The following is a 24,727-nucleotide window of genomic DNA, read 5'->3' on the forward strand; positions in this document are numbered from 1 at the left end:
CAGCCCAGCTTGCCCAAGGCCTCATCCAACCTGTCCTTGAACCAGGGATGGGGCAGCCACAGCTTCCCCGGGCAGCCTCTGCCAGGGCCTCACCGCCCTCATGGGGAAAAATTTCTTCCTGATGTCTAGTCTAAATCTTACCTCTTTCCCATTTAAAAACATTCCCCTCTGTCCTCTAAGTCCCTTGTAAATAGTCCCTCCCCAGCTTTCCTGTGCTCAGTGGTCCTCACAGCAGTTCAACAGCAAAAATCCTACCTCCGTCCAAGCCCTGACCCAGCCCTCTCTATCCAGCTGCAGAGCAGGAGCAGTGGGTCATGAATGAAATCAGAAATCACTGTCAAAACACTTTATTCAGAGGCATAGTAGCATCAGGAGTGCAGACATATTCATAAAAGACCACTGTACAGGGCTAAGATCCATACGTCATTCTCCTTGTGAAACCGGTCGGTCTGCAGTGAGCACAGAGATGTCCGTAAATCCATGGGACATCGCTGTCCTTTTACAAAAAGCATCCTCTGTTCTTGCATTTTCCATGTTCTTCAGTGAAAAAAAAAATCTAAAATAAAATTACTGTACACACGGAGAAACGGGCATTTTAACCTGAAAGAGACAAATAACGCTAATGAATATTACAGCTCCTCACGGACACCAGAGGACGTAATAGGGCACATATTTATATCTAAATACTAAAATTCATTACCATCATATTGAATTGCAGTAGGAACCTGGGATGAGAAACTGATTTTTTTGCAGGAGGACAGGAGGAAACCTTTCAAAATTGATCTACATTATTAGATTATGTCACAGCTGGTATTTTTTTACGATCATTTTTACTAGGCTTTTTTTTTTTCAATTGAATATAGCTTCTACTCAGTAAACACTCCAATCTCCACATACTTGCGGCTGGTGTATTCCCCGAGGCCAGGCCTCTACATGTCTATTAGCCTTTTCCTGGACCTACTCCACGTCTCATTTCTCCAACAGAATTCAAATGTCATCTGCTGCTTGGCAGCCCTCCCAGCTACCAGGAAGTAAATCCACAAACTATCCCCCACAAGGAATGCAGTTTGTACAGACGGCTCAGCTCTGAGTCAGCCCTGCGCAGGGAGCACACTGACGTCCCTGTACACAGAGCTGCTGCATTTAAACACATCAAAAACATCAAGGGAAAAAAAAATCCAATTTACTTTTAACATTAAATGGAAAGGAAAATAGGAGTATAATCATTTATTGCTGAAGTTTTACTTGTGGAGTACAAATCATAACAAACGCTTTTGGGCTTGTGTAAGGAATTGAGGGGAAAAAAAGAATCTTTAAAATGTCCTGTGGGACTGAGTAGATTACTTAAATGTGTTTGTTTGCCAAGAACAAACCTCAAAGAAAAGAAAAAAGACGTCTTTGTTCCTCAGAGTCTTTTACATTTTTATGGCTATACTTAAAACTTACACTGGAAGAAAAGTTAATAAATGGTATTAATATATAGAGGCCGTTAGGCAATATTTGTCTGTCAACCATAGTAATGAGGCAAAGTTTCAAGATGTGATGATTACAGAAGAACGTTTAGATTGGATTCTTACCATACTTAATGACTCTTTGTTATTCCTGTTGTTCCATTGTAAGTAGGGATGACAGGTGCAGGAAAATCCAGTTCAGGGGCATCAAAAAAGTATGCCTACAAAATTACAAAGGAGAGAAAAAAAACTGTTTAGAGAGAAACAAACAGTTGTGCCTCATCCCAGCTCTTTCTTTCTACACTCACTGTTCACAAGGTACAAACATAGCATTGAAATGGCAGATTAGAACCTTGTCTGTTTTTATTAGATTGGAAATAGTCAACTAAAACGGCGTTCTAACCTGTACTTGTAAATATAAACAGATAACAGCTAAGCCTTTGAAGAGACATGTACTTGAAAGGACTGGACTGTGGAAATTTGACTGTTTTAACTGATGAAGCTCCAGGCAGTCTCCAATGACAGTAGCCCCACTGAAATAATATGGAACTCTCCCACTAACACAAGAATGATGTTTTGCCTTTGCCTCCCTGCACGCTGAGCTACGGGGAACCACATCTATCTACTCTGGAAGCTGGCAGGGCAGGGACGGAACTGAAGCCTGGCCTTAAGCTGCATCATGGGAAGTTTTGATTGGACATTAGGAAAAATTTCTTCACATAAAGGGTTATCAAGCAGTGGAACAGCTGCCTAGGGAGGTGGTTTGAGTCACCATCCCTGGAGGTATTCAAAAGGCAGGTCGATGAAGAGCTTGGGGATATGATTTAGTAGCAGACAGGTACAGTTAGAGTTGATGATCTCAAAGGTCTTTTCCAATCTAATGATTCTATGATTCTATGAAATCATTCCACCTACCGCAACAGAGAAAAATAACTGAAGTTCTCAGCAGTACGTATTTCAGTAGCACTAGGATCTTCTGTTTTCATAACACTGATATTTTACTAAGTTCTAACAGGTTTTGTTTTCACACATAAAACTCGTAAGCACAGGCTACATATTGAACAGTTAGTCAATTTAAAGGACTAACTAAACATAGTATCATCGGAATAAGCTGCAAATGGGTTCAACAAAGATTAACACTTTGCCGTTACTATGATAAATCCAGATAAATTTAAGACTAATCCGTGAGTGATTTTCTGCTAAAGACATGCTCATTATTGATTTTGTTACTGGCACTGTCAAAGTCAGACTGGCGTCAATTCTTGCTGTGTTTGAAATAATCAAAACTTTTACTTTGGAGATTTTTCAGAAATTCTGTTTCTTTCTTTATTAAAAAAGACTTTCCAGCAACCAGCCAACTGCTCCTTCCCTGCACCATAATGTGTTGCAGGTCCCAGGACATAACAGATTAGAGAAAAGGAAAGGCAGCGTCATACCAAGCAGCCAACAGCCAGCAGAGCATGAAGCAGAACAATGGTCACCACAGTTGCCAATGCAATCCTCCTGTTGTCATCTCGGACAGCAGGCCAAAAGGTCATCACCAAAACAGACCCCGAAAGACACAGGGAGAACACCATCAGGACCCAGCGCACAATTTTTTGCGGTATGATCCACAAAATCTATAAAAGGGAGTAAAATTATTGTTAACAAGACTCTGTAAAACAGGGATTCGTTTATTTAACACATTGTTCTGTGACATTTCATCACTTCCAGTCAATTTGTGCACAAATTAACTCACATCTTATCTGATATTATCCGTATCTGTTATTTGAGGAAAGAATAACAGCAACAGCGGTGATGAGCTTTACTCCCAGACACTATGAGACTGTCCCCCCTGAGCCACAGCGCTCCCTCCAAGGCCTGCCCCTTGCCAGAGTGGCCAAGGACGGTCCCTGCTAGGGGAACTTGTCCTCTTAGCCTGCCCATCAGCACTGCCACCCCGCACACCAATGTCTGTAACATGGAGACACACACAACATGATTCCTGTAGCCGCCTTGGGCAGCCTGCAAGGCTCACCAGCAGCACCTTGGCTTGGATTTCCTGCCTCGGGGGAAATGACCCATCCTGGTCTTTTCCAGGACCCACAAGACACCTTTATGTTAGATGAGCTTAAGCAAAAAGCTTGATTATAGCCAAGCAAGAGGAGTGAATGATTTGCTAGTCCCCCAGATTTTGACCAATATGAACAATATCATAATAAATAGCAAATTTTCTAAATCAGGCCCTTTTTGTAGGGCATGGGATAGAGGTGCACTCTTTAGGCCATACGTACCGCTGTGGGAATGTAAACAAAGAGGGAGTAGCCATATACACACACTATCTCCAGGAAAGAGTAGGACACAATGTTCATAACTTTACTGTTCCTCCACATCAGGAATCCCCAGAGAGCAAGGGGAACAAGCCAAGCATATGCATAAATCGTTGTTGCTGCTATGGACACTGGAAATACAACAAGAGGTTTCACATTTTACTTAGACTACCAGCCAGAATCAAACACATAGGAGCACTTATACCAAAAACTAGAAAACTAACTTTTGAAGTTAATTTCCAAATATAATGTAAATGCAAAGTTCTCAGTTTATGCCCACTACTTTGCCAGTAATTCAAGTTAGTTTAAAGGTAAAGAGTCCAGAAAGTATTCTCTTGATATTTTCAATTTCTTTATTACACCTGTGTACAAAATGCTGTTGGTTTCAGTGTGAAAGGAAGAGTCACAGAGGAAAGAAAAACTTAGTTAATAAGTAGAAATTTGGCTACTAACAGCTACTGAAAAGTGAGACTAGAATGCACACATGCTAAAAAAACTGAAAGAGAACACAAATCTGAAATTATTCAAGTGACAGGGCTCCCAAATAGCAGTGCTCTTCCAAGTACAGAAGCCACCTTCCTCTGCCGGAGCACCAGTCTCCTTCAAAGTACAAGGACAGGTATAGACAAGTGACTCCTCACTCGGTTCTTTGGAGCAGATAAGCATCTTTTGCTTATTTTGGTGTCTCCCAGAATAAACTGAATAAACTAATTCAGGCATTTTCTGTCCGAGGCCTGCAGGCTCCTGGGAGGCCATGGATCCAGAAAGGCACCTACAAAAGCACCACAATGCTGGGCTTTCCCTCTCTGTACAACTGAGCTAGAAAAATAACTGCTCTAATTACTCCTGCCTGCTCTACTAAAACTCTGTAGCTACTTTTTGCTCTGGGGAGTACATTTCTACCAGTTATAGCCCACTTCAGGACTTGTTTCACATCTCTAAAAATTTAAATAAAGCAGTCAATAAAAAGACTGCTAAATCAAAGCTGTGACCTCTTTTTATATCACTTCATTAGAACACAGTAAAAACAATGACAAATGAACCCACAAACTCAGGACTGTAATGACTACTTACAAACCTTTTCTGAACTCGGGCACGTAGCGGTACGTGGGCTTGCCCAGATGGATAAAGAAATTCGAGAGATTGCCACTAACAGCAATGGTAAAGACGAGTGTGGCACATATCCAAAAGGGACCTTAAAAGGAAGCAAACAAGTTCAATAACAACTGCTCTGCCCTCTTGTTTTTCAGAGTTAGCAAATAAAAGGGAATTCCCCCTCAAAACATTTAGCACAGAAGAAAATTTCTCAGACCTTGCACCTACCGTAAAGGTCAGGATTGCTGCGGATATACAGCCTCACGAAGTTCTTCCCTGGTACTGGGAACACCGAACCTTTGATTCTGTCCAGGACCTATGAAAACATATAGATTTGTCTGACTGAAGATGCAAAATGGAAAAAAAGCTCGGTATCTGGATAAAGCATAGCTCAGACAATAATTCTGCCCTGGAGCGGAGTACTAACCTGGTAAGTGTCCACATCGAAGAATGTCTGGTAGTACTCAAATGTCCAGAATGGGGCGCTTTTCTTCTGTCCTGCAAGCAGCTGTATGGGGGTAAGGCAACATGAAAAACATGACAAGCACACAATTTCTGTATTACTAGGCAATTTATACAGTGGTTAAATTATTACCGTACTTAAATAGAAAAACTTAACAGGGTGGCACTTACTATTTAATTATTTAACAGTTTCCCTTTCCCCTTCTAATATTTGTAAGCAGCAGCTACTCTTACATCCCTGCAAGCAGAACAGTGGCTCAGTGAATCTAAAGAGCTCAGTGGATCTAAAGAGCAGCCAGATATTACCTTCCACTGCATCATTTATAACACATGCCTTCATCAGCATCACAAGTTCCCACTCCATTGGCGATGGCTGCATTACCTGAGCCTTCAGACCAGCCCTGGCCATTTCAAAGTTCCCTGTTCTCCTGCCAGAGTCACCAGCCCCACAGAAGAAGTGACAGAAACAAACACAGTGTTGGGGTTTCAGCTGCTGCAGCACTTATCTCCTGGCATATTTGCTAAGCTTATATCACCGTTTCTGTTCAGTTTCTGCTGCAAACCACAACAGCTGAAGAGCAAATGCACATTTGCTCCTGCCAGCTCTGCTATCAGGAAAGTAACATCTGACAGTGAAAAAGCAGAGTTTTAAGTCACCCAGCATGGATCCCTGATCTCCTCCAGAAACGTCTCGGCACTGTCAGCAACATTTGTATATGTATCGATGGAAACACGGTCATGCAAGAGCATTACCTCTGTTTTATCGGAGTCATCAGTCCCCAGTAATTCATCATCCTCTTCTCTCCCTGTCTCTTGCCGACGGTTGTGCTGATTCTTCGGGATTTCAACTGGCTCATCGATGCTTATTGTGGTAGCATCAGGATTTGCTGCAAGCAGATTAGCTGCATCGTCAAATTCTGCAAGTAAGTACATTACAGTAGAGGCAATTATCAAACTACCAACATTTTTTTCAGTTTTGTGGCTCAAAAGCTCCCCCCCCACAGCCCAAGACAGGATACATCAATAGTTTCGGCACGTCAAGCATAATCTGTTTCCAAAACTAACATGAATCAAGCTGATCATTTGCTTGGTTAACAAGGTGTGAGGGTTTCTTTCCTGCTAACCTGCCTGGGTGATAAGCTCATCCCATTGCTGCCTGCCTCTCCTTCCTGCCATGAGTCGAAGAATCAGCAATTTCTTACCTATTTCTTGTCGGAGAGGCAGCGGAGCTCCCTCTCCGACAAGAAATAGGTAAGAAATTGCTCTAAAAAGCAAGTTTTTTTCAGAGCTGAATGTATTTATCAATAAATATGTTTAAGCAAGCCCAGAACTACAGTTCATTCCAAACTATAGAGCACTCTGCCCGCTCTCAGCTCCAGCTTCCCCTCACACGGGATTTCAGCCACGGCGGGTGACGCTTTCCAGCCGGCCGACAACAAAATCTTCTCTCAGGAAACTGGGATATCTCTGGCACCGCTGGCGAAGCGTCAGCGCCGCTTTTATTCGGAGGAACCCAAAGCAGAGCTCAGAAACGCTTCCAAACTCCAAGGGTTCTCCGGCTCCATCAGCGGGGCCGCAGCTCTCGCCTTTACCTTGGAACTTGAGGTCGTCCACAGCCGCCATTGGGCCCAGGGGCCCTAGGCCTCGACTCCCGCGAAAGACAAGCGGCTCCGCTCGCCCCGGGACCCGCAGCCCGACCGCCCCCGGCGCCCCCGGCACCGAGCCGCCCAATCAGAGCCCGCGCCGCGCTTCCGCTTCCGCCTCCGCCCCTTCACCGGCCCGAGACCGCAGCCAATCGGCGGCCCCGCCGCTACGCTTGGTCCCGCCCCTACGGCGCGACGGGCACAGTGCCGGCCAATCAGAGGCCGGACCGCGCTTCCTCTTTGGCGGCCGCAGCCAATCAGCAGCCAAGCCACGCCCCTATCCCCGCCCCTCCGGCTCGGCGGTACCCGAGGCGGCCAATCAGAGGCCGCGCCGCGCTCCCGCCTCCGCCCCCTGCAACGAGCTCCGGGGGCGGGGCGGCGGGCGGGGGACACGTACACGTATACACACACGGGTCACACACGTAGCCGCATGGTTGTATATTCTCTTATAGCGGTATATTTTATAATTTATATTTTTATCTATTACAAATACTGGAGTATGTGTATTTTGAGGGGATGCTTCCAGCCCCAGAGTGGCAAAGGGCAATGTGCAGCGGGGCGCGGGAGGAGGCAGAGCTGCAGGCACAGGACGGTGTTCACATAACACATGCAGAACACTAATGGCTGCCTCAGTTCCAGGCCCCAAGGGATGGCATCAATGGTCCTGTGCAAATGGATGCCCGCTCGGAGTCTGGCGCGTGCAGGGCCTAAATGCCAACTGCTGGCAGGAGAAGCCCCTCAGGCAGAATCACAGAATAGTTTGGGTTGTTAGAGTCCTTAAAGATCTAGTTCCACCCCTCCTGCCATGGGCAGGGACACCTCCCACCAGCCCAGGTTGCCCAAGGCCCATCCAACCAGGCCTTGAGCCCCTCCAGGGATGGGGCAGCCACAGCTTCCCTGGGCAACCTGGGCCAGTGCCTCATCGCCCTCACAGTGAAGAAATTCTTCCTTAGGTCTAGTCTAAATCTGCCCCTTTCCAGTTTATACCCATTACCCCTAGTCCTATATCTACCAGCCTTTGCGAACAGTCCCTCCCCAGCTTTCTTGAAGCCCCTTCAGGTACTGGAAATTCACTATAAGATGCCCTCAGAGCCTTCTCTTCTCCAGGCTGAACAAACCCAACTCCCTCAGCCCATCCCCCTGCAGGAGGTGCTCCAGCCCTCTGATCATCTTTGTAGCCCTTCTCTTGACCTGTTACAACAGCTCCTTATCCTTCTTATGTTGAGGATTCCAGAACTGGACACAATACTCCAGGTGGGGTCTCACGAGAGAGAAATAGAGCGGTACTGCTAACGTTAGTTGTACTTTTAGTTTGTGGTTCCACGAACATCCTCATTCAGCTCCTTTCATTAGTAAAATACACAATGTATTTGCAAATAAGCCTCATATCTATGCAGTCACCACTAGAAATCTGTCCGTCACTGTACCTCATGCCTTTGGTGTAGATGGAGACAGTGCAGCTGACAGGCAGGCTCCTTGCTTATGCAGACACCAAAGTCCACGGAGAGGTGACAGCATGCAAGGCAAGGCAGAAATGTAGTCAAACACGTGAACATTTTTCCTCCCCCTCTACCTTTGCCCCTGCCATCACACAGTGTTCCTGTTCAAAGGAGTCAGACCACCTCCACCACCATGTTCAGCATCAGGGTTTTCCTACAAAAAGTCTTTATTTTCCTGCATGTTACTGCATCTGTTGTTATTGGCAAAACTCTGATGATACTGTTCCCTAACGCCATGAAAAGATATATCCTGAAACTTGGTGAAAAAAGCAGAATGAATAAGAATCCAAAGTTCAGCTATGACAACTGGGGTCCAACTTTTTTTAGCTTCAAGTATTTGCTCTTTGTGCTGAAGGTGAAGTGGAAGAGGCTGGAGGATGAAGCCCACGAGGGATGTCCTGCTCCCAACACACCGGTGGTGACTTGCAGTGGGGAAGTTCGTCACCTCTTTGATTTCATGCAAGGTCAGTAGATCAGGCTGTAGATGGACTTGGTGTGCTAAGATGAGAAATGAGGAGAATAGGGACTGCTGAGGGAATAGGGACAGGCAGCTGGCATAAGAGCGCATGACAAAGATGGCCAGACTAACTGCATCCATTTGATGGGAAAGGTGCAGCACATTCATGCCAGCTGTCTGCCTCTTGATTTAAAAAAACAGGCTGTTTTTATCATCCTGGCTACAATATCCCTTTCATGCCAGCAAGCTCTGGCAAAAGCTGGCTCTGCCTGGAAATACCTGTTCACTGAAAGCCAAGATAATAATTTATTTAGGGAGAGAAGACCCAGAATCGGAACAGTGTGCAGTGATTCATGAGTGGTGGCTGTCATTCCCTGGTACAGACAGGAAGCCCTACGCCAGCACCCTTAACCAGCTGAGAGAGTAGAAAGCACAGGGTATTTTTTTCCAGATTCAAAGTGGCTGGAAATAAAACAGAAGAAAAAGTAGCTGCTTTGTACTTTGTCCGCTGCCTCCCACGGAGATCTCTGCAGAAGGTAGAATTAATCATTAAGCTGCAGTCTCTATCCCCATGGGAGGAATTACATCCTTCTCTAACTCCCCTTTTCTTATTTGTTATGTATATTTGTGTAGAAAACAGGATGCGTTTGGAAAGGAGATACACAATATCTACAGGGAGATACCCTTTGCATTAGATTCTTTATGATGTGGATCTATGTCAGCAGTTTTTGAAGCTCTTGAACAAATTTCAGATAATTTAGCACAATCACAGACTAAAAGAGGTGCTTAGGAATCCTGGAAGTTCTCTTAAACTGAGGCCTGGCAAACAGCTGCCAACACCTGTGGGCATGTATCATGTTAATTTGTAAGCAACTGCATAGATACGTTTCCAGTGACTTGTGTAAGATTAGTTAAGTAATATATAACCAGAGTTCTGTTTGAACAGGGAATTACAGGATACATGGAAACCACAAAAATCTGTGATGCATGACTGAAAAGTCTGCAGCTTCCACTCAGCTCAGCTTGAACTGACACCTCTGAAAAAAAAGCAGGACACAGTCACTAGGTTCATTAAAAGGCATTAGGACTCTGTGCTGGTATGTCTATCCTTTTTATTTTTTTTTTTCAGATAACCGACCTTTAATCCTGAATTTTGGAAGTTGCACCTGACCTTCGTTTATGTTAAAATTTGATGAGTTCAACAAGCTCATCAAAGACTTTGGCTCAATAGCAGATTTCCTTGTCATCTACATTGAAGAAGCTCATGCAGTAGGTACAGTACAAATATCACAGTCATACCTAGCAAAACATCAGACACATATCATTCATTAGCTTTAGGAAGAAAAGTATGTTAGCAAATGAGGGAGCTGCAAACAGGAAGGAAGTCTCCCTCAAATTAAAAGCAGCAACACCGTATCTATGCACTAATTTAGGTCCCTGATTCTCCAAAGATTTCACTCACACATCTGACTTTACACCGAGGTACTCTGGCTGCAGACACTCATCTCTGTGAAGTGAAGCACATGGTTGCATCTTTACAAAACTTCCTCTTGGTGTTAGCATAGCTCCTTTCAGAAGGAAAAACAGAAGCATTTCATAGAACAAAGATGAAATGTACAATGCCAGCATGTTACATGTTTTCTTTAAAAAACAACTCATTTTTACACATCTCAAGAACAGGATGCAGACTCCAATTTGGAAAATGCAGCTATATATACGCTATACACACTCTTCTGTCTACACTGGCCTCCAAGTAACACATTGGCACCGATTTTGTCCCAGGGTTAAAGTGGTTTTCTAAAACCTAACATTTACAGTTTTCAAGTTTTCTAAAAATGCATCACTTCCAGTAGCTGTGAAACAAATACTAACTCAGTCATCAAACCCTTTTACTGGTTCCTACTGTACTAGGAAAGGACTAGTGCAAACGTGTGCATGCCCTGCCCGAAACGTTTCACTTCTCACAGATAAGAAATTCTGGTTTTTAGGCTTAATGAGTAGAATCAAGCAGAAGTAACAGTTCTATTGTTGAGACTATGCTAAATGATAGCCAATGGTACTACTTAGCATTTTAAAATCCCCTCTTCTGTGCCTATAATTTTGACAAACCTTACCCAGGTAGGATATACTTCCCCCACCTGGTCTCTTCCTAGGGCTGATTTAAAATTTCAGCTGAACTACATGAAATATTTCTGAGTCCAGGACAAGGGGGAAATGCAGTTTGTCCAAATTAAAAGGAAAATGTAGATCTTGGGACTATTAATTTGAAAAGTTGTAGTGCTGTCATGTTCTGAGGGGGCTTTCATTTCATGGCCAGTTTTGGTGTTAGGAGTCAATTGCAGTATTCTTTTAACATGGCTTTAGGATATGACACAGAGCACACCCCCACCCTCAAAACCTCTTTAAAAATGTTCCTTGCTAAATCCCTTTCTTGTTTGCTCTAGATGGATGGGCTTTTAAAAACAATATTGTTATTAAAAATCACAGAAGCCTTGAAGATCGAAAAGCTGCAGCACAATTTCTTCAGAAAAATAATCCCTTATGCCCAGTGGTTTTAGACACTATGGAAAACCTGAGCAGTTCAAAATATGCTGCATTGCCAGAACGACTGTACCTACTGCAAAGAGGGAGGATCATCTACAAGGTAAAAAAAATACTGATGATAATAATAAGCACATTATATTGGGGTTTTAATATTTCAAAATAATTTGCAAACGGTTTACATTTAACAGTCAGAATATCATTGCATTTCAGAGCTAAAATTTTCACAATTCACTGTAACTGTGGAGAGAAAAGGACTTGCAGCAAAACCAGTTAGGGCCTTTACAATGTACATATTTGATGTATAGCTCAGTCTTGCTCAAATATTTATCTTTTGGCTCATTAGGAAACAGGTACATCTAAGCTGTGAGATCCAGGAACACTTCCCAGCTCCAGGATCCAGACGTTGGCCCCACCCCAGTTACCCCAGGGTGTAACCTGTGCATACACGTTCCCCGAGTTGATGGCTGCCAAAAAAAGGAAGCCCAAGCACACCTGCCCACAGTCCTGGGGCAGCTGCTGTGCTCTAAAGGACCCTGGCTTTGTGTATTGGAGCGTCACAATATAATGTTATTGCCTTTGCAGGGTGGAGCGGGGCCTTGGAATTATCACCCCCAGGAAATACGTGCCATCCTGGAAAAACTGAAATAGAAAAGGAAGAGAAGGGGACTTCAGAGTAAAGACCATCAGGATAAAAATGCTCAATAAATAAGTTTTCATAGACATAACTATAAGAAGAGGAAAAAAAGGAATTTAAAAATAACGAGGGACAAGAAGGATGGTGCATGTGCCTCTAAAGAGCACCTGAAATATTTATTACTTGTGTGTGTGGAGGTTTTCCAGGCTCATCACTACAACCGTAACTACTGCACTATAGTCTCTTCCTATGCTTATACAACATGCAGTCATGAACGGTAGCTGAGTCCCTTGAGCTGTTTGGACTGGACACGAACATTTACTGCACGATATTCCCTACAGATGTAAAAACTTCAGGGGAGGTGACGTTCGCAAAAGTCAACTGGCATGCAAAACAACTGATTTCACATTATTGAGATTCTCTTGTATATCTACCATTTTCCTAAGCGTACCCTTTCACTGACTTTGGAAGGCTTCCAAGAAAGACAATCACTATCAACATTTGTTTCTATTAATATTTGTTATGACAGTCATGGCATAAAGCACGGACGGCTGTGACCTGATTGTAGAAAATATTTACAGAAACAACGGATTGATGGCAATTATTAAAAAATCTATCAGAGCACTTCATATGGCTTCCGATTATGTCCCTCCCTCTTCCCTCCCAGTCATTTCTAAGCATTAGCAGACTTCTGTATTCATACTATTAATCCTGAACAGTCTGAGCTGACAAGAAAGTTACCAATTTAAGAACTTCTGAAGGACTTGTTTGACAGTAGGAAGTTATACCTCCCATTTCAAGTATTTCACACTTTTTTGCTATTTAACTCGAAGTGCAAGGGAAATATTTATAGGAAATTCAGTTTTAATTCATATATTAAGAAAGCCTGGCATAAACATACTAATTTAAATGGACTCATTTATGTTCAAGCGTTCTAGGGTAACAGCTGGTACTACAATTGACAAGAGTACCACATTACATGCATTAAACTGGTGTGGAATACATCCTACAGCCATACCTTCAAAACCCACTTTAATACAAGGTTTTAATAATAAATATTCTATGTACTACAGGTATCAAAAGATAACTTCTTTATATATATATATTAAAAAAAAGAGGTACAAATTTAAGCCGGATTTAAGTGTTTTCTGCTGTGCCCTCTGCTGTCACCCGGTGCACTGACACAAAGTGGTCAAAGGCAGATTTGATGATGAAGCGCAAGTAAGTGGCTTGGAGATCAGGAAGCTGTAGAAGGAAAAACCCAATGTTATTGCATTCTCTGTAATAACATAATTATCAAACAACATTTGCAGAAGTTCATTAGATAGAAGGATCTAGATACTCCTGTGTCTGGTTTTGAATTACACATAAATCAAGCTCTTTCAATACATCTAGCCAGCTTCAGAGTTTCTTTAGATGGCAGCAATTCAAAGAAGTCCTATCCCTCTCGAATACTGCAGCCTTAAAGGCAACAATTGAAGGAGGAAAGGTTGCTACACTTCTGGAAAGAGCTCTTTCACATAGTCAGGAGTAGTAGCCAGGTGCAATTTCATATTCTAATCTACAAAGGAGCAGTCGAGAAGTGAAATTTCATACCATGATCTACAAATTCCTGTATCTAACATCAACTTAGCAATAACTGAAAATAAGTACATATTTTGGGTTTTCAGTCTTTCTCCCCAGTTAGCCGAGACATCCCAGATCATGCAGCACTACTGACGTACACTGTAAATACTCACTGGAAATTCCTCCATTTGAACTTGTCCTTCTGTGTGTTGCAAATCTAGGAAACATGTTTAAAAGAAAATAATGAAGAATAACTAAGCATCCCACTTATTACACCATTTCATAAAATGTCACCCAAGAGGCATTTAAAAAAGAACAAACAAAACCAAACCAACCCAACAATGCAGGAAGTGGCACTCTGTTATGCTAAGTAAGTATGTTTTTACTTTTTGGAATATAAAAGCAAGTGCACAAGCCTTTGTATGGCATTTTACATCTCCAAATGGCTACAGAGACCAGCAGTGTCCACAAGCTTCATTTAAATGTGACTATTACGTTAACGTCTAATAAAATAAACATTAAGCCACTCTTGACTACTCAAGAAATAGACACGGGATTAGAACAACTCACTGAAAAAGATCAACATCATTCCCACAAAATCCCTGCTGCTTCGGATTGAGAATCTTACCTTTTTCAACACACTGTTCAAACTCTACTGGGTCTTTTGATACACTTCTTTCAATCCTTAAGGTTCGCACTAAAATATATATATACATTCAATATATCAACACAAATTCTGATTATTTATTGATAATTATAGTTATTCCATCCCTTTTAACTTTAAAAGCATTAACTATTTCATTCTTTCTCTAACTTAGGGGGCAGGACTGCAATACAATAACCATCCCCATGCTCCAGGCCAGACAAACAATGACAAGTTTTCATGTCTTTTTGCATAGCCTTTGCTAATGGCCAAGCTCCCATCTCCATGCTCTGACCTTGTAACAGTTCTTTCTGTTTTGGAACTCACATTTTCCTTGACATTGTTTAGGCAAGGAGACTAAAAGAGTTCTGTCCTACAAAATCGTAAATATCAATATTAAAAATAAATCATAAAGAGAGTAAGTATTGCAGTCCTGTCTATCACTGTGTAACAGAACAGTTAATTATAAGCTCAATACAAGGTGTTACAAGAACAAGTGCAGGAGGGGTAGCTTTTCCACCTTTTTCTGATTTATTTATGAAAACTGTTAGTTGTGAGGGATGATTGTTAAGTTAAATCTTTATGAACCTGTTAAAAATGGCTACTTACAGAGTATGACACTATGGAGAGAATTTACTGCCAGGCACAGGCACACATGTTAATACAGTACCTACTGCCTGCTGCAACACATTAAGCCTTACCCAAATAACACTGGATTGTGACTTTGCTGATTTTTATGCATTTGGGAAAACCAACAATGAATTCCTGTGGGAACATCCCTGTCGTTGTCCAAAATGTTTCCGAACTCCTGTGGAGAGAAAAGGACAAAACCCCCACCTGTACATTTATCACAAAAAGAAAAGAAAAAGCTGCAAAGCCATTTTTTATTTGGGGTATTTTAAGCAAACTCCTGTATGACAAGGGTAGGAGCTCCGTGGAGGCATTAGTTACTGCAACGCTCAGCCTCTGTGGCTGAGCAGCACCACAAAGATGGGGGGTCCAGAAAGAGTTCAATGATCATCATTGAGGTTGGAAAAGACATCCAAGATCATCAAGTCCAACCATCTTTCCAGCTCTGAAAAGTCATAGAATCATAGAACAAAGATCATTCAGTTCCAGCCCCCCTGTCATGGGAAAGGACACCTCTTAGTAAGTAGATCAGGCTGCCCAAGGCCCAACCAACCTGGCCTTGAACCCCTCCAGGGATGGGGCAGCCACAGCTTCCCTGGGCAACCTGTGCCAGTGCCTCACCACTCTCGTGGGGAGGAAATTCTTATATCTAGTCTAAATCTTCCCCTCTACAATTTATACCCACTGCCTCTAGTCCTATTGCTACAGGCCTTTGTGAACAGTCCCTCCCCAGCTTTCTTGTAGTCCCTTCAGCTACTGGAAGGTCACTCTAAGATCCCCACTTATAGGTTGCTCCAAATCCACCACTAGGACCACGTCTCCGAGCACGACATCCATCTGTCTTTTAAACCCCTCTGGAGACAGGGCCTCCACCACTCCCCAGGGCAGCCAAGAATCACAGAATCACTAGGTTGGAAAAGACCCACCGGATCACTGAGTCCAACCATTCCCATCAGTCACTAAACCATGCCCCTCAGCACCTCATCCACCCGTGCCTTAAACACCTCCAGGGAAAGTGACTCAACCACCTCCCTGGGAAGCCTCTGCCAGTGCCCAATGACCCTTTATGTGAAATACTTTTTCCTGATGTCCAGCTTGAACCTCCCCTGGCGGAGCTTGAGGCCATTCCCTCTTGTCCTGTCCCCTGTCACTTGGGAGAAGAGGCCAGCACCCTCCTCTCCACAACCTCCTTTCAGGTAGTTGTAGAGAGCAATGAGGTCTCCCCTCAGCCTCCTCTTCTCCAGGCTAAACACCCCCAGCTCTCTCAGCCGCTCCTCATAAGGCCTGTTCTCCAGCTCCCTCACCAGCTTTGTTGCTCTTCTCTGGACTCGCTCCAGAGCCTCAACATCCTTCTTGTGGTGAGGGGCCCAGAACTGAACACAGGATTGGAGGAGCGGTCTCACCAGTGCCGAGTACAGAGGGAGAATAACCTCCCTGGACCTGCTGGTCACGCCAAGACGCCACTGGGCTCCTTGGCCACCCGGGCAGAGCCGCTCCCGCACAGCCCCGGCCCGTTCCCCGGGCACAGCCGGCGCTCACCCGTCGGTCACGCTGCCCGCGGGGTGCCGCTCGTCGCCGGAGGTGGCCAGCAGTACGGCGGCCCCCGCCGAGCCCCGGCACCAGTCCGAACCCCTCATCGCCGGCCGGAGCAACGGCGGCAGCCCCCGCGGCGGGGGAGCCGGTGCCGAACGCGGAGCGCGCGCCCCTCCCGCCCCGGTCCCGGCAAGCCCCGCGCCGCCCCGGTCCCGCCCCGGTCCCTGCTCCGCCCGCGGGCGCTGCGGGGGGAGTTGGGGACGCGGAGCCGGGACCGGCTGACGGGGCGGCCCCGCCCGGGGCAGGTAGGGGGGAGCGGGACCCTCGCCTCCCTGCCCGCGGCCCCAGCCGACACGGGGGGCACCCCCTTCTCCTCTCCCTCTTTCCTCACCCCCTTTTTCTCCCCTCATTTTTCTCCTTCTTTTCCTCCCCCTTCATTCTCCTTCTCAGTCTCCTTTCCCCTTCTTCCCCCTCCCCTTTTCCTCTCTCCCCCCCTCCCCTTTTCCTCTCTCCCCCCCTCCCCTTTTCCTCCCTCCCCCCTCCCCTTTTCCTCTCTCCCCCCTCCCCTTTTCCTCTCTCCCCCCTCCCCTTTTCCTCTCTCCCCCTCCCCTTTTCCTCTCTCCCCCCTCCCCTTTTCCTCTCTCCCTCTCTCCCCTTTTCCTCTCTCCCCCTCTCTCCCCCTCTCTCCCCCTCTGTCCTCCTCTCTCCCTCCCCCTCTGTCCTCCTCTCTCTCTCCCCCTCTCTCCTCCTCTCTCTCTCCCCCTCTCCCCTTTTCTTCTCTCCCCCTCTCCCCTTTTCCTCTCTCCCCCCTCCCCTTTTCCTCTCTCCCCCCTCCCCTTTTCCTCTCTCCCCCCTCCCCTTTTCCTCTCTCCCCCTCTCTCCCCCTCTCTCCCCCTCTCTCCCCCTCTCTCCCCCTCTCTCCCCCTCTCTCTCTCCCCCTCTCTCTCTCCCCCTCTCTCTCTCCCCTTCTCCCCTTTTCCTCTCTCCCCCTCTCCCCTCCCTCCCCCCCTCAGCCCCTCTTTCCCCATTTCAGGGACCCCATCCCCTCCCTCCCCGCAGCACAGCAGTTTCCGGTCCCTCTGTTCCCAAGACCCCATCCCTCCTCTGCCCTCTCCCCTAACCGTGGCAGGGTTTGCACTCCCTCCCCATTAAAGGCAGGACCCCATCCCCTCTGTTCCCAGGCCTCTGCCTTCCCTCTCCCCCACTGCAGGGTTTGTGCCCTCCTGCCCTCTGCCCGGATCACAGCCCAGAGGCGCTGGGCTAGGCTGGGGAAGGGGCTCCAAGGGCTTGCCCACCCTCTCAGGGAGGGAGATGCCGCAGCCGGCTCCCCTGCAGCCATTTGCCCTCCTCCTCCTCGCTCCTGCCTGCGGCAGAGCCACATCGAGCTGTGGGGGCTGCTTCCCGCACAGCCCCCAGACCCGCTCCTGTGCCTGTCCAGCCCCGGGCCACTGGGGCCCTGCCAGAGCCCAGGCTCTCCAGCTCTCTGCCAGCCCACCCTGGCCTCATCTCCTGCCGGCTGGTGCTTGCGGTTTGATGGCAGGCAGCCTTGTTCCACGCAGCCTGGCCTTCCTTGTGCTGCAGGGTTATGTCACCTTGCATGCTTGAGACGTTGACGAGAGCTGCCAGGCTTTGGGGTCTTCCTTGGGTAGAGTTTGCCAATGTCTGTCGCTATTCGTTACCTGTCTATGGTTTGTTTTTGCAGAGCGGGACGAGGGGAATGTCGTACTGTCTCCACTCAGGAAGCCATTTGGATACCGGGCCAATATACGTGCGTGAAAATGGGAAGCTGCACGTGGTAAATCAGGGTGCAGGCGGCATACAGAATGTCACCCCCAAAACAAGACCTTTTAGGCTCTTTCCCAGAGGATTTTCAGTGGAGCTTTGTATGAACAGGGAGGACGATAGGGCAAGGAGGCAGAGGACTGATCATTTCATCTTCACGTACACTAAGGAGGGGAACCTCCGGTACTCGGCTAAGTCTCTCTTCAGCCTAGTGCTGGGTTACATTTCTGACAATGTTGATCACATTGACTCATTGATTGGTTTCCCAGAGCAGATCGCTGAAAAGCTCTTTTCAGCTGCAGAAGCAAGACAAAAGTTCACAGAACCAGTAACAGGATTGAGAGCTTTACAGAAGTTCACTGAAGCGTATGGCAATTTGGTGCTATGTTCATTGTGCTTGCGGAACAGGTAAGCATGTTCAGTAAAAGATATTGTCATCTACTAGTTCTTTTTGCTAGGACACTTAAAGTTTCTCTAAAATGATTTCTCTCAAAAATAATTTTTAAAAAAGTAATTTCTTGGGCTTATGACACCACCTAATTTTGATGAAATGACCCAAACCTTACTTCTCTCTTCCACTCTCTTCCTTTTGTCCCATTCCTTTCCTACAAGTGCAGCTACTGTTTTCATTCTGAGGTACAAATCGTAATACAGGTAACAGACTACATCCATGTGAACTGACAGGGGATTTTATGTGAAGGATTAAACCTATAACTGTTATTTAACAGTAATGATCAGCACTTCCATATCAATCTGCACGCTTAATGCCTTCTCAAGTATTTCATGGGATGATTTATAAAGCTTTAGCTAACTTTACAGATAAGTTATAATGCCCTTGCAAACTGGGTTTATTTACTATAAGCTTGATGTCCTGTTTCATTTTGGGGGCTCAGAAGAAGATCCAGTCTTGTAGGTAAGTTACAGGCTTTGAAGTCAGGCAGGTTTTACTTCAGTTTATTGTGGTTCCCATCCCCATATTGAATGTGCTTTAATGAGGTTATGATTAGAACCCAGCACCAGTTTTTCCATCTTATTGATATCCATGTTGCCTTTCATTAAAAGACTCTTACCAGGCCTTAAACCGGGTTATGTTTTTAAAGCCTTGCTCCTACTGAAGTCTTTGCCAGTAATGTAGCCAGTCTATCTTCCATCTGTACATTTGAGAAAGGGATGGTTTATCCAGTTTAAAATCAAAGTACAAGCGTAATCATCTGAAGTGCCAAGGGTGTTTTGAGCACAGTAGGACTGAGCAGAGGTCCATTATCCTTTGTTTTATCCTTTAAACCTACTGCCTTTTTATCTCTAGTACAGATACTTTTTATGGGATTAATTCAGAAATGAAGTTATCTCTGGTATCTTTTGCCGTTACAGAAATCTGAGATATAAGTATCAAGTCTTTGAGATCCAGGAAGTAAGATATTAAGGCATTTTCTGATGAATCTTATTTCTAAAAGAGCCCACTCTTCACACTTCCCCTGAGCTAGTAGGATCTCTCAGGAGTTGGCTTATGCTCTGACTACACATGCTGCCTTCCGCACAGCTAAATTGCACGGCGGAGGACTTCGGTGGATAGTTTGATAAGTATACTTGCAGCGGGAGGATATTAATCTCCTTTATTTTCTCTTTATGGCCAAAGAGATGTTCTGTGAGGGATCAAATTAGTAAGTGCCCTTTATTTCAGCAGCGAAGACACTGATCTTGGTGTTTATCTTGCCATGAGGAATATAATGTAAATACAGGAGAGATCAGTGAATTCGGGGCTTTTCTCACCATGGGGACAATAAGTAAATGCAGGGGAGATGGGTGAGGTAGTAACTGCTACGTGCTTATTACTGCACATTCATGCATGCCATTCATTTGTGGTTTGTTCCCATTTCTAAACCTCCTACGGAGTAGTTCCAGCACGAATATTTGCATGAGGTCAGGGAACAAACACAGCTGAAAAATAACTCACTGAGTAACTACTGCCTTGGGTGTAGTCACAGCTCTAGTTGGAGTCCTGCAGGTGTCCTGTAGGATTTTTGTCTCTAGTTAAGTGTTTTATTTACATATATAAAAAGTAAAATGTTGCCATTTGACAAGCTAACCTGATACATTTGAAGTAGAGTTTAAACCTGGATGAAGGTGGGTTTGTCCACACACTTCCTTGATTGATGGTAAACTGTAATGTGTTTTGCATTATTCTCAAATAATACAACAATAATCTGTAAAGAAGTCTGTAATTGCGATGTTTGCAAGTTGAAGTCTTAATTGTTAGTCCAATATTTTGAATCAAAGCAAAACCATGACAATTGTTCAAGCAGAAGACTGGGAACTCAGATGTGTTGTGTGTAGACAGTTAGGACAACTCGCTAATTTCTGTCAGTTTTCACACAGGTACTTAAAAAAAACCCTGCATCGTGCTGTGACACTTGAGGATGTACGTGTTGCCTTACGTGTCTGAGCACCTAGAGGTTTTTTTTTTCCCTCCCCTCTTTGCAGATACCTGGTTATCTCTGAAAAGCTAGAAGAAATTAAATCTTTCCGGGAGCTGACGTGTTTGGATCTCTCCTGTTGTAAACTTGGAGATGAACATGAACTGCTGGAACATCTCACCAAGGAGGCTCTGTCTAGGTACCAATTTCTTGACACACAGCTAAAAATGACATTTCTTTTCCTATTACTGAGCAGTTGAAAGAGTGAGGCTGTGACTTGACAGGACTTTCACAGGCAGCAATGTGTAAGTTTGAAGATTTTGGTTGTTTATAAGCCCCATTCTTCAGGTAATCAAAATACAGAATTTGCTGTACACAACACACATGATCCAAAGGATATACTGAATCATAAAAGATCTTACAGATGTGTGAGGTAATTTACTGTCTCATGTTTTTAAATCAACTTTTTATAATTTCTATGGGCCAGTATAAAAATTGCCTCTTAACCATTCGGCACAGTTTTACATTTTTATTTCCTTTTTTTACGCAACTTTATTGGCCAAATTTTTAACCAAACCCCAGTGTACCAAGCTGAAAGTTTCTGCAAGCAGTAGGTTGAATATTTAGTTAAATAACATTTCAAAATTATAAATAGAGTAATTTTGTGTAATACTAAAGATTGAAAGGTAGAAAATTTTCGAAATCAATAGGCAGGATGACTGCTAATTAGAGGATATTGTGTTACTGTAAGATTTTTCTGCATTTAGCATCAAGGTTTTTTCTTGAAGTGCTCTGGAGAATGTTTTAGCATTATGTTTTTCCCTGAGTTCCTCTATGTCGCAGTACGTCATTGCTTATTTAAAATCATTGCCCTATCTCTGACCAAACCTGTCCTCTCCCTTTTTGCCAAACATTTTTCTTTTATTTTGAGTTGTGTTTGGATTTGAGATTGGCAGCCTTGTTTTGAAGAACTTCAGTATATAAAGAACCTTATTGTCTATGTCAGCAAATGCCTGTCCTGTAGGATTGGTTTGTCACTGGAGCTCTGGGGAGAGCTGGTCAAGTGAGTGTTTCTGTTCAGCTAGCAGAGGCAATATAAAAATATTTGTTAGTCCCACAAAGCCAGGCATCTTTCTTGCTACTTTTTACTAACGCTAACAAAGGAGATTGAAGGGTTGGCACAAGTACACCAGGGCCTTCTGACGCAGTTTTAGGACATCTAGCAAACCTTTCTGAAATAATGATCTGTATCTCTCCTCCTAGCGTAAAACGGCTTCTCCTGAAAGACAACTTGTTATCAGATGCAGGTCTTCGCAGAATGACAGCACCAGTACGAGTACTGAAAAAGGGTCTTGAGAATCTTTTGGTGTTAGACTTGTCTTGTAAGTACTTTGTGGTTTAATATTAGAAGGAACCTTCTGATAAAGAATTTATTCTCCTTAATACTGCAGGAATATAATTAATTTGTTGATTCCTGTGAGCCAAGTACTCATCCCCAAATTTCACCAATAACTTTCCAAAAAGCACAGGTCATACCTGAAGTCTCAGCCACTTGCTGCTTACATAAATATTTTTAATAGTTTGAGAATTGGTATTGTAATAGTTGTATTTTGGGCATTAGGGGAAAAAAGTCGGTTTTGACTCAAAATGGAAGCATACTACAAAAAAAAAAAAAAGCCCAAATCCTCTTGTTCCATTAGTAGCTTTTGGAACAAATCATTTCTTGGTATTCTGATCATCTTTCTCCATGTCTTGCAACTTGGTTAACTTCACTTGACCCTACAGGTAACCCTAAAATCACAGATGTTGGAATTGGATACCTTCTTTCTTTCAAGAAATTGAATTGCTTGGACATTTCTGGGACAGGTCTCAAGGTAAAAGAGCATCTGTCCAAGTTTACTGGACAAGTGTAATCAAATGTTCTTCCCCTTTAACTACTTTATTTCCCTTTTCACTAGGACGTTAATGCTGTCATTAAGCGGATCCAAACACGGATAGGCCTGGTTCACTCAAAAGTGCCTCTGAAAGAATTTGACCATAGTAACTGCAAAACAGAGGGATGGGCAGAACAGGTAAGGGGTTTTAAGTCTGTTCTGCTCTTTAGAAATTGTCCTTATGGACAATAAATCACTGACTAAGAAAGAACAAGGGATAGAGTTATTTCCAAAGCTATTTCTGTAAATTTTACAAGAAACATCTTAACTCCTTCAACTGTTATTTCAGACAGTTTTGCAGTGGGAGCAGGCAGTTATGGAGGCCATCAAGCCACAAGACGACTTGAGATCCAGAACAGCAGCTCTGCGTTTCTGTATGTAACTGCATAGAGACCACGTAGTTTATTTGTTTTCTTTTCTTTTCTACAAGGAATATTTTCATACTTTAATTTTAGTACAAATAGCATCTCAGGTGTGCAATTTCAGCCATTTGTGTAGCTGCATCACAGCATGTTTGAGTCTTTTCATTTGTTGGGCTGCTGGGTAACTCTTAAAGTACACCACGGCAGCACGCTTAGGGCAATGGATAATAACAGTTTTCTCCTTAAAATTCTAAGCCTAAAATAGAAATGTTATTTTTTCCTATGCACATTTCAGCATAGCAGCCAGTATTCTGGGCTGGTTTAGCCAAAACAATCTGCAATGCAAACATGCATTTTACAGGATAATTCTGTGTTTCCCAAAAATCTAAACTTCATTTTCTTTTTCCTGTAGATGGCAAGGCACACAGAATAGAGGAGGTAGTCAAATGCAAGATGGTGGAGCCAGAAACAAAAGCATCTGGAAACTTGCAGTTTTATAAGGAAAAGGTTCAAAATTGCCATTCACCTTTGAAAAAGGAGGTTGCAGGCAGCCACGAATTAAAGAACAATAGAAAAAGAGCCTTGGCTGAACAAGACAGAGAAAGGACTTCCAAACAGAAGCATCTGTGCCTCACTGTGGAGGACTGGGACTTGTTAAACACCTACTGAGTCAGAAAGAAGTGGGTCTTTTGTTTGTTGTTTTCTTGCTGATGAAATAATTTGGACACGTTGGGAGGGACTAACAAAGGAGACCGGTGTTGTTCAATCTGGTTGCTGTGATGCGCTCAAGGGTTAACCTGTGCCTGAGGAGGAACAGAGTCAAGAAGGTTGATGTTACTACTGTATATTTTCAATACATAACAATTTTTTCAAATAAAGTTTTTGCTGTCATCCGTAACTAATTCTTCTGACATAGATGTCATTCACAAAAATAGTTGGTCCCTTCCTACCTCCTCTGAATAGCTGCAGCTCACCTGAAAAGAACCTGCTTGTTGAGTGCCCTGGAACATGAATAGTGCTGGTAGAACATAAGCATCAGCCTGGAAGCACCTGGCTGTGCTGATGGAGACCGACAAAGGGAGGAAGCTGGGAGGATAAGTACGGGTCTCAGTGGAGGGAGGCAGAGAGACATTAACCCCTCAGGAACAGTTACACAGAAATCCAAAGCAGAACAGAAGTCCCCTCTCCCATTTTAGCCCAGGAAATGAAAGCTGAAACCGGGTTACTGTAGAAATTAGAATGTACAATTTTAATATATTCTCCCTTATAAGCAAATTTCAGAGAATTTTCTGGTTTAAAACCCATTATTGGTGTTTGTGCATACCTGCAACATACTGACTGTACTCCCCCATCTGAAAACATTCAGGGAAGCATTCTCTGAATTACATATATTTGCTGTGAAAGGCCTAGATACTCATTCTGGTTTGGTCTGTGCAAAGCTAGCAGTACAGCTGCAATGCTCCTAGTGTGTTTGTCATTGAATTCCTGCCCTGAGTGTTTCTATAAAGACTATCAGGTGCTCATGAGGTGGGCACTGCAACCAACATTGTGCTCTTAGGTCTATAAGTACTTATTTAGAGTATATCTTCCTTTTACGCTATTGTTTATCATAATTCAGCAACAAGAAAAACAACACATCCTTGGAAATCATGATGTGGCCAAGAAAAGGAGCTTCACTTCCAAAATGCATAAAGAGCTTTCTCTCTTTGCTCTTTTATTGCTGAATTTTCCTCAAAAAAGGACTGGACAAACAAAACAAGCATACTTGC

General features: G+C 44.1%; 4 protein-coding genes across 5 annotated transcripts; 2 read left to right on the forward strand and 2 right to left on the reverse strand.

Moving 5' to 3' along the window:
• Window positions 1-331: 331 nt before the first annotated feature.
• On the reverse strand, window positions 332-7,026 carry YIPF1 (Yip1 domain family member 1). Its single transcript, XM_069863145.1, has 9 exons — window positions 6,910-7,026; window positions 6,071-6,234; window positions 5,283-5,363; window positions 5,084-5,171; window positions 4,839-4,955; window positions 3,725-3,891; window positions 2,888-3,070; window positions 1,578-1,672; window positions 332-600 (listed from the first exon to the last, which is right to left on the reverse strand). Exons 1-8 carry the CDS (start codon window positions 6,938-6,940, stop codon window positions 1,583-1,585), a joined length of 921 nt encoding a protein of 306 aa, XP_069719246.1. The 5' UTR covers window positions 6,941-7,026; the 3' UTR covers window positions 332-600; window positions 1,578-1,582.
• Window positions 7,027-8,515: 1,489 nt separating this feature from the next.
• On the forward strand, window positions 8,516-12,174 carry DIO1 (iodothyronine deiodinase 1). 2 transcript variants are annotated; one of them, XR_011337919.1, is made up of 4 exons: window positions 8,516-8,923; window positions 10,046-10,185; window positions 11,361-11,560; window positions 12,043-12,174. XR_011337919.1 is itself a non-coding variant. In XM_069863146.1 (4 exons), the coding sequence occupies exons 1-4, from the start codon at window positions 8,593-8,595 to the stop codon at window positions 12,106-12,108; spliced, it is 741 nt and encodes a 246-aa protein (XP_069719247.1). In that variant the 5' UTR covers window positions 8,519-8,592; the 3' UTR covers window positions 12,109-12,174. The 2 variants fall into 2 exon arrangements, 1 of the variants encoding a protein (XP_069719247.1); XM_069863146.1 differs by having other exon boundaries at window positions 8,519-8,923; window positions 10,046-10,189.
• A 60-nt stretch (window positions 12,175-12,234) lies between these two features.
• IFT25 (intraflagellar transport 25) lies at window positions 12,235-16,642 on the reverse strand. The gene is made up of 5 exons (XM_069863147.1): window positions 16,473-16,642; window positions 15,005-15,111; window positions 14,289-14,357; window positions 13,834-13,877; window positions 12,235-13,339 (listed from the first exon to the last, which is right to left on the reverse strand). Exons 1-5 carry the CDS (start codon window positions 16,568-16,570, stop codon window positions 13,232-13,234), a joined length of 426 nt encoding a protein of 141 aa, XP_069719248.1. The 5' UTR covers window positions 16,571-16,642; the 3' UTR covers window positions 12,235-13,231.
• A 53-nt stretch (window positions 16,643-16,695) lies between these two features.
• On the forward strand, window positions 16,696-23,856 carry LRRC42 (leucine rich repeat containing 42). Its single transcript, XM_069863149.1, has 8 exons — window positions 16,696-16,771; window positions 18,169-18,656; window positions 20,730-20,861; window positions 21,926-22,044; window positions 22,448-22,536; window positions 22,621-22,734; window positions 22,886-22,970; window positions 23,371-23,856. Exons 2-8 carry the CDS (start codon window positions 18,184-18,186, stop codon window positions 23,625-23,627), a joined length of 1,269 nt encoding a protein of 422 aa, XP_069719250.1. The 5' UTR covers window positions 16,696-16,771; window positions 18,169-18,183; the 3' UTR covers window positions 23,628-23,856.
• The last annotated feature ends 871 nt before the right edge of the window (window positions 23,857-24,727 follow it).

This window comes from Phaenicophaeus curvirostris, chromosome 8, assembly GCF_032191515.1.
Source record: "Phaenicophaeus curvirostris isolate KB17595 chromosome 8, BPBGC_Pcur_1.0, whole genome shotgun sequence".
NCBI lineage: Eukaryota > Metazoa > Chordata > Aves > Cuculiformes > Cuculidae > Phaenicophaeus > Phaenicophaeus curvirostris.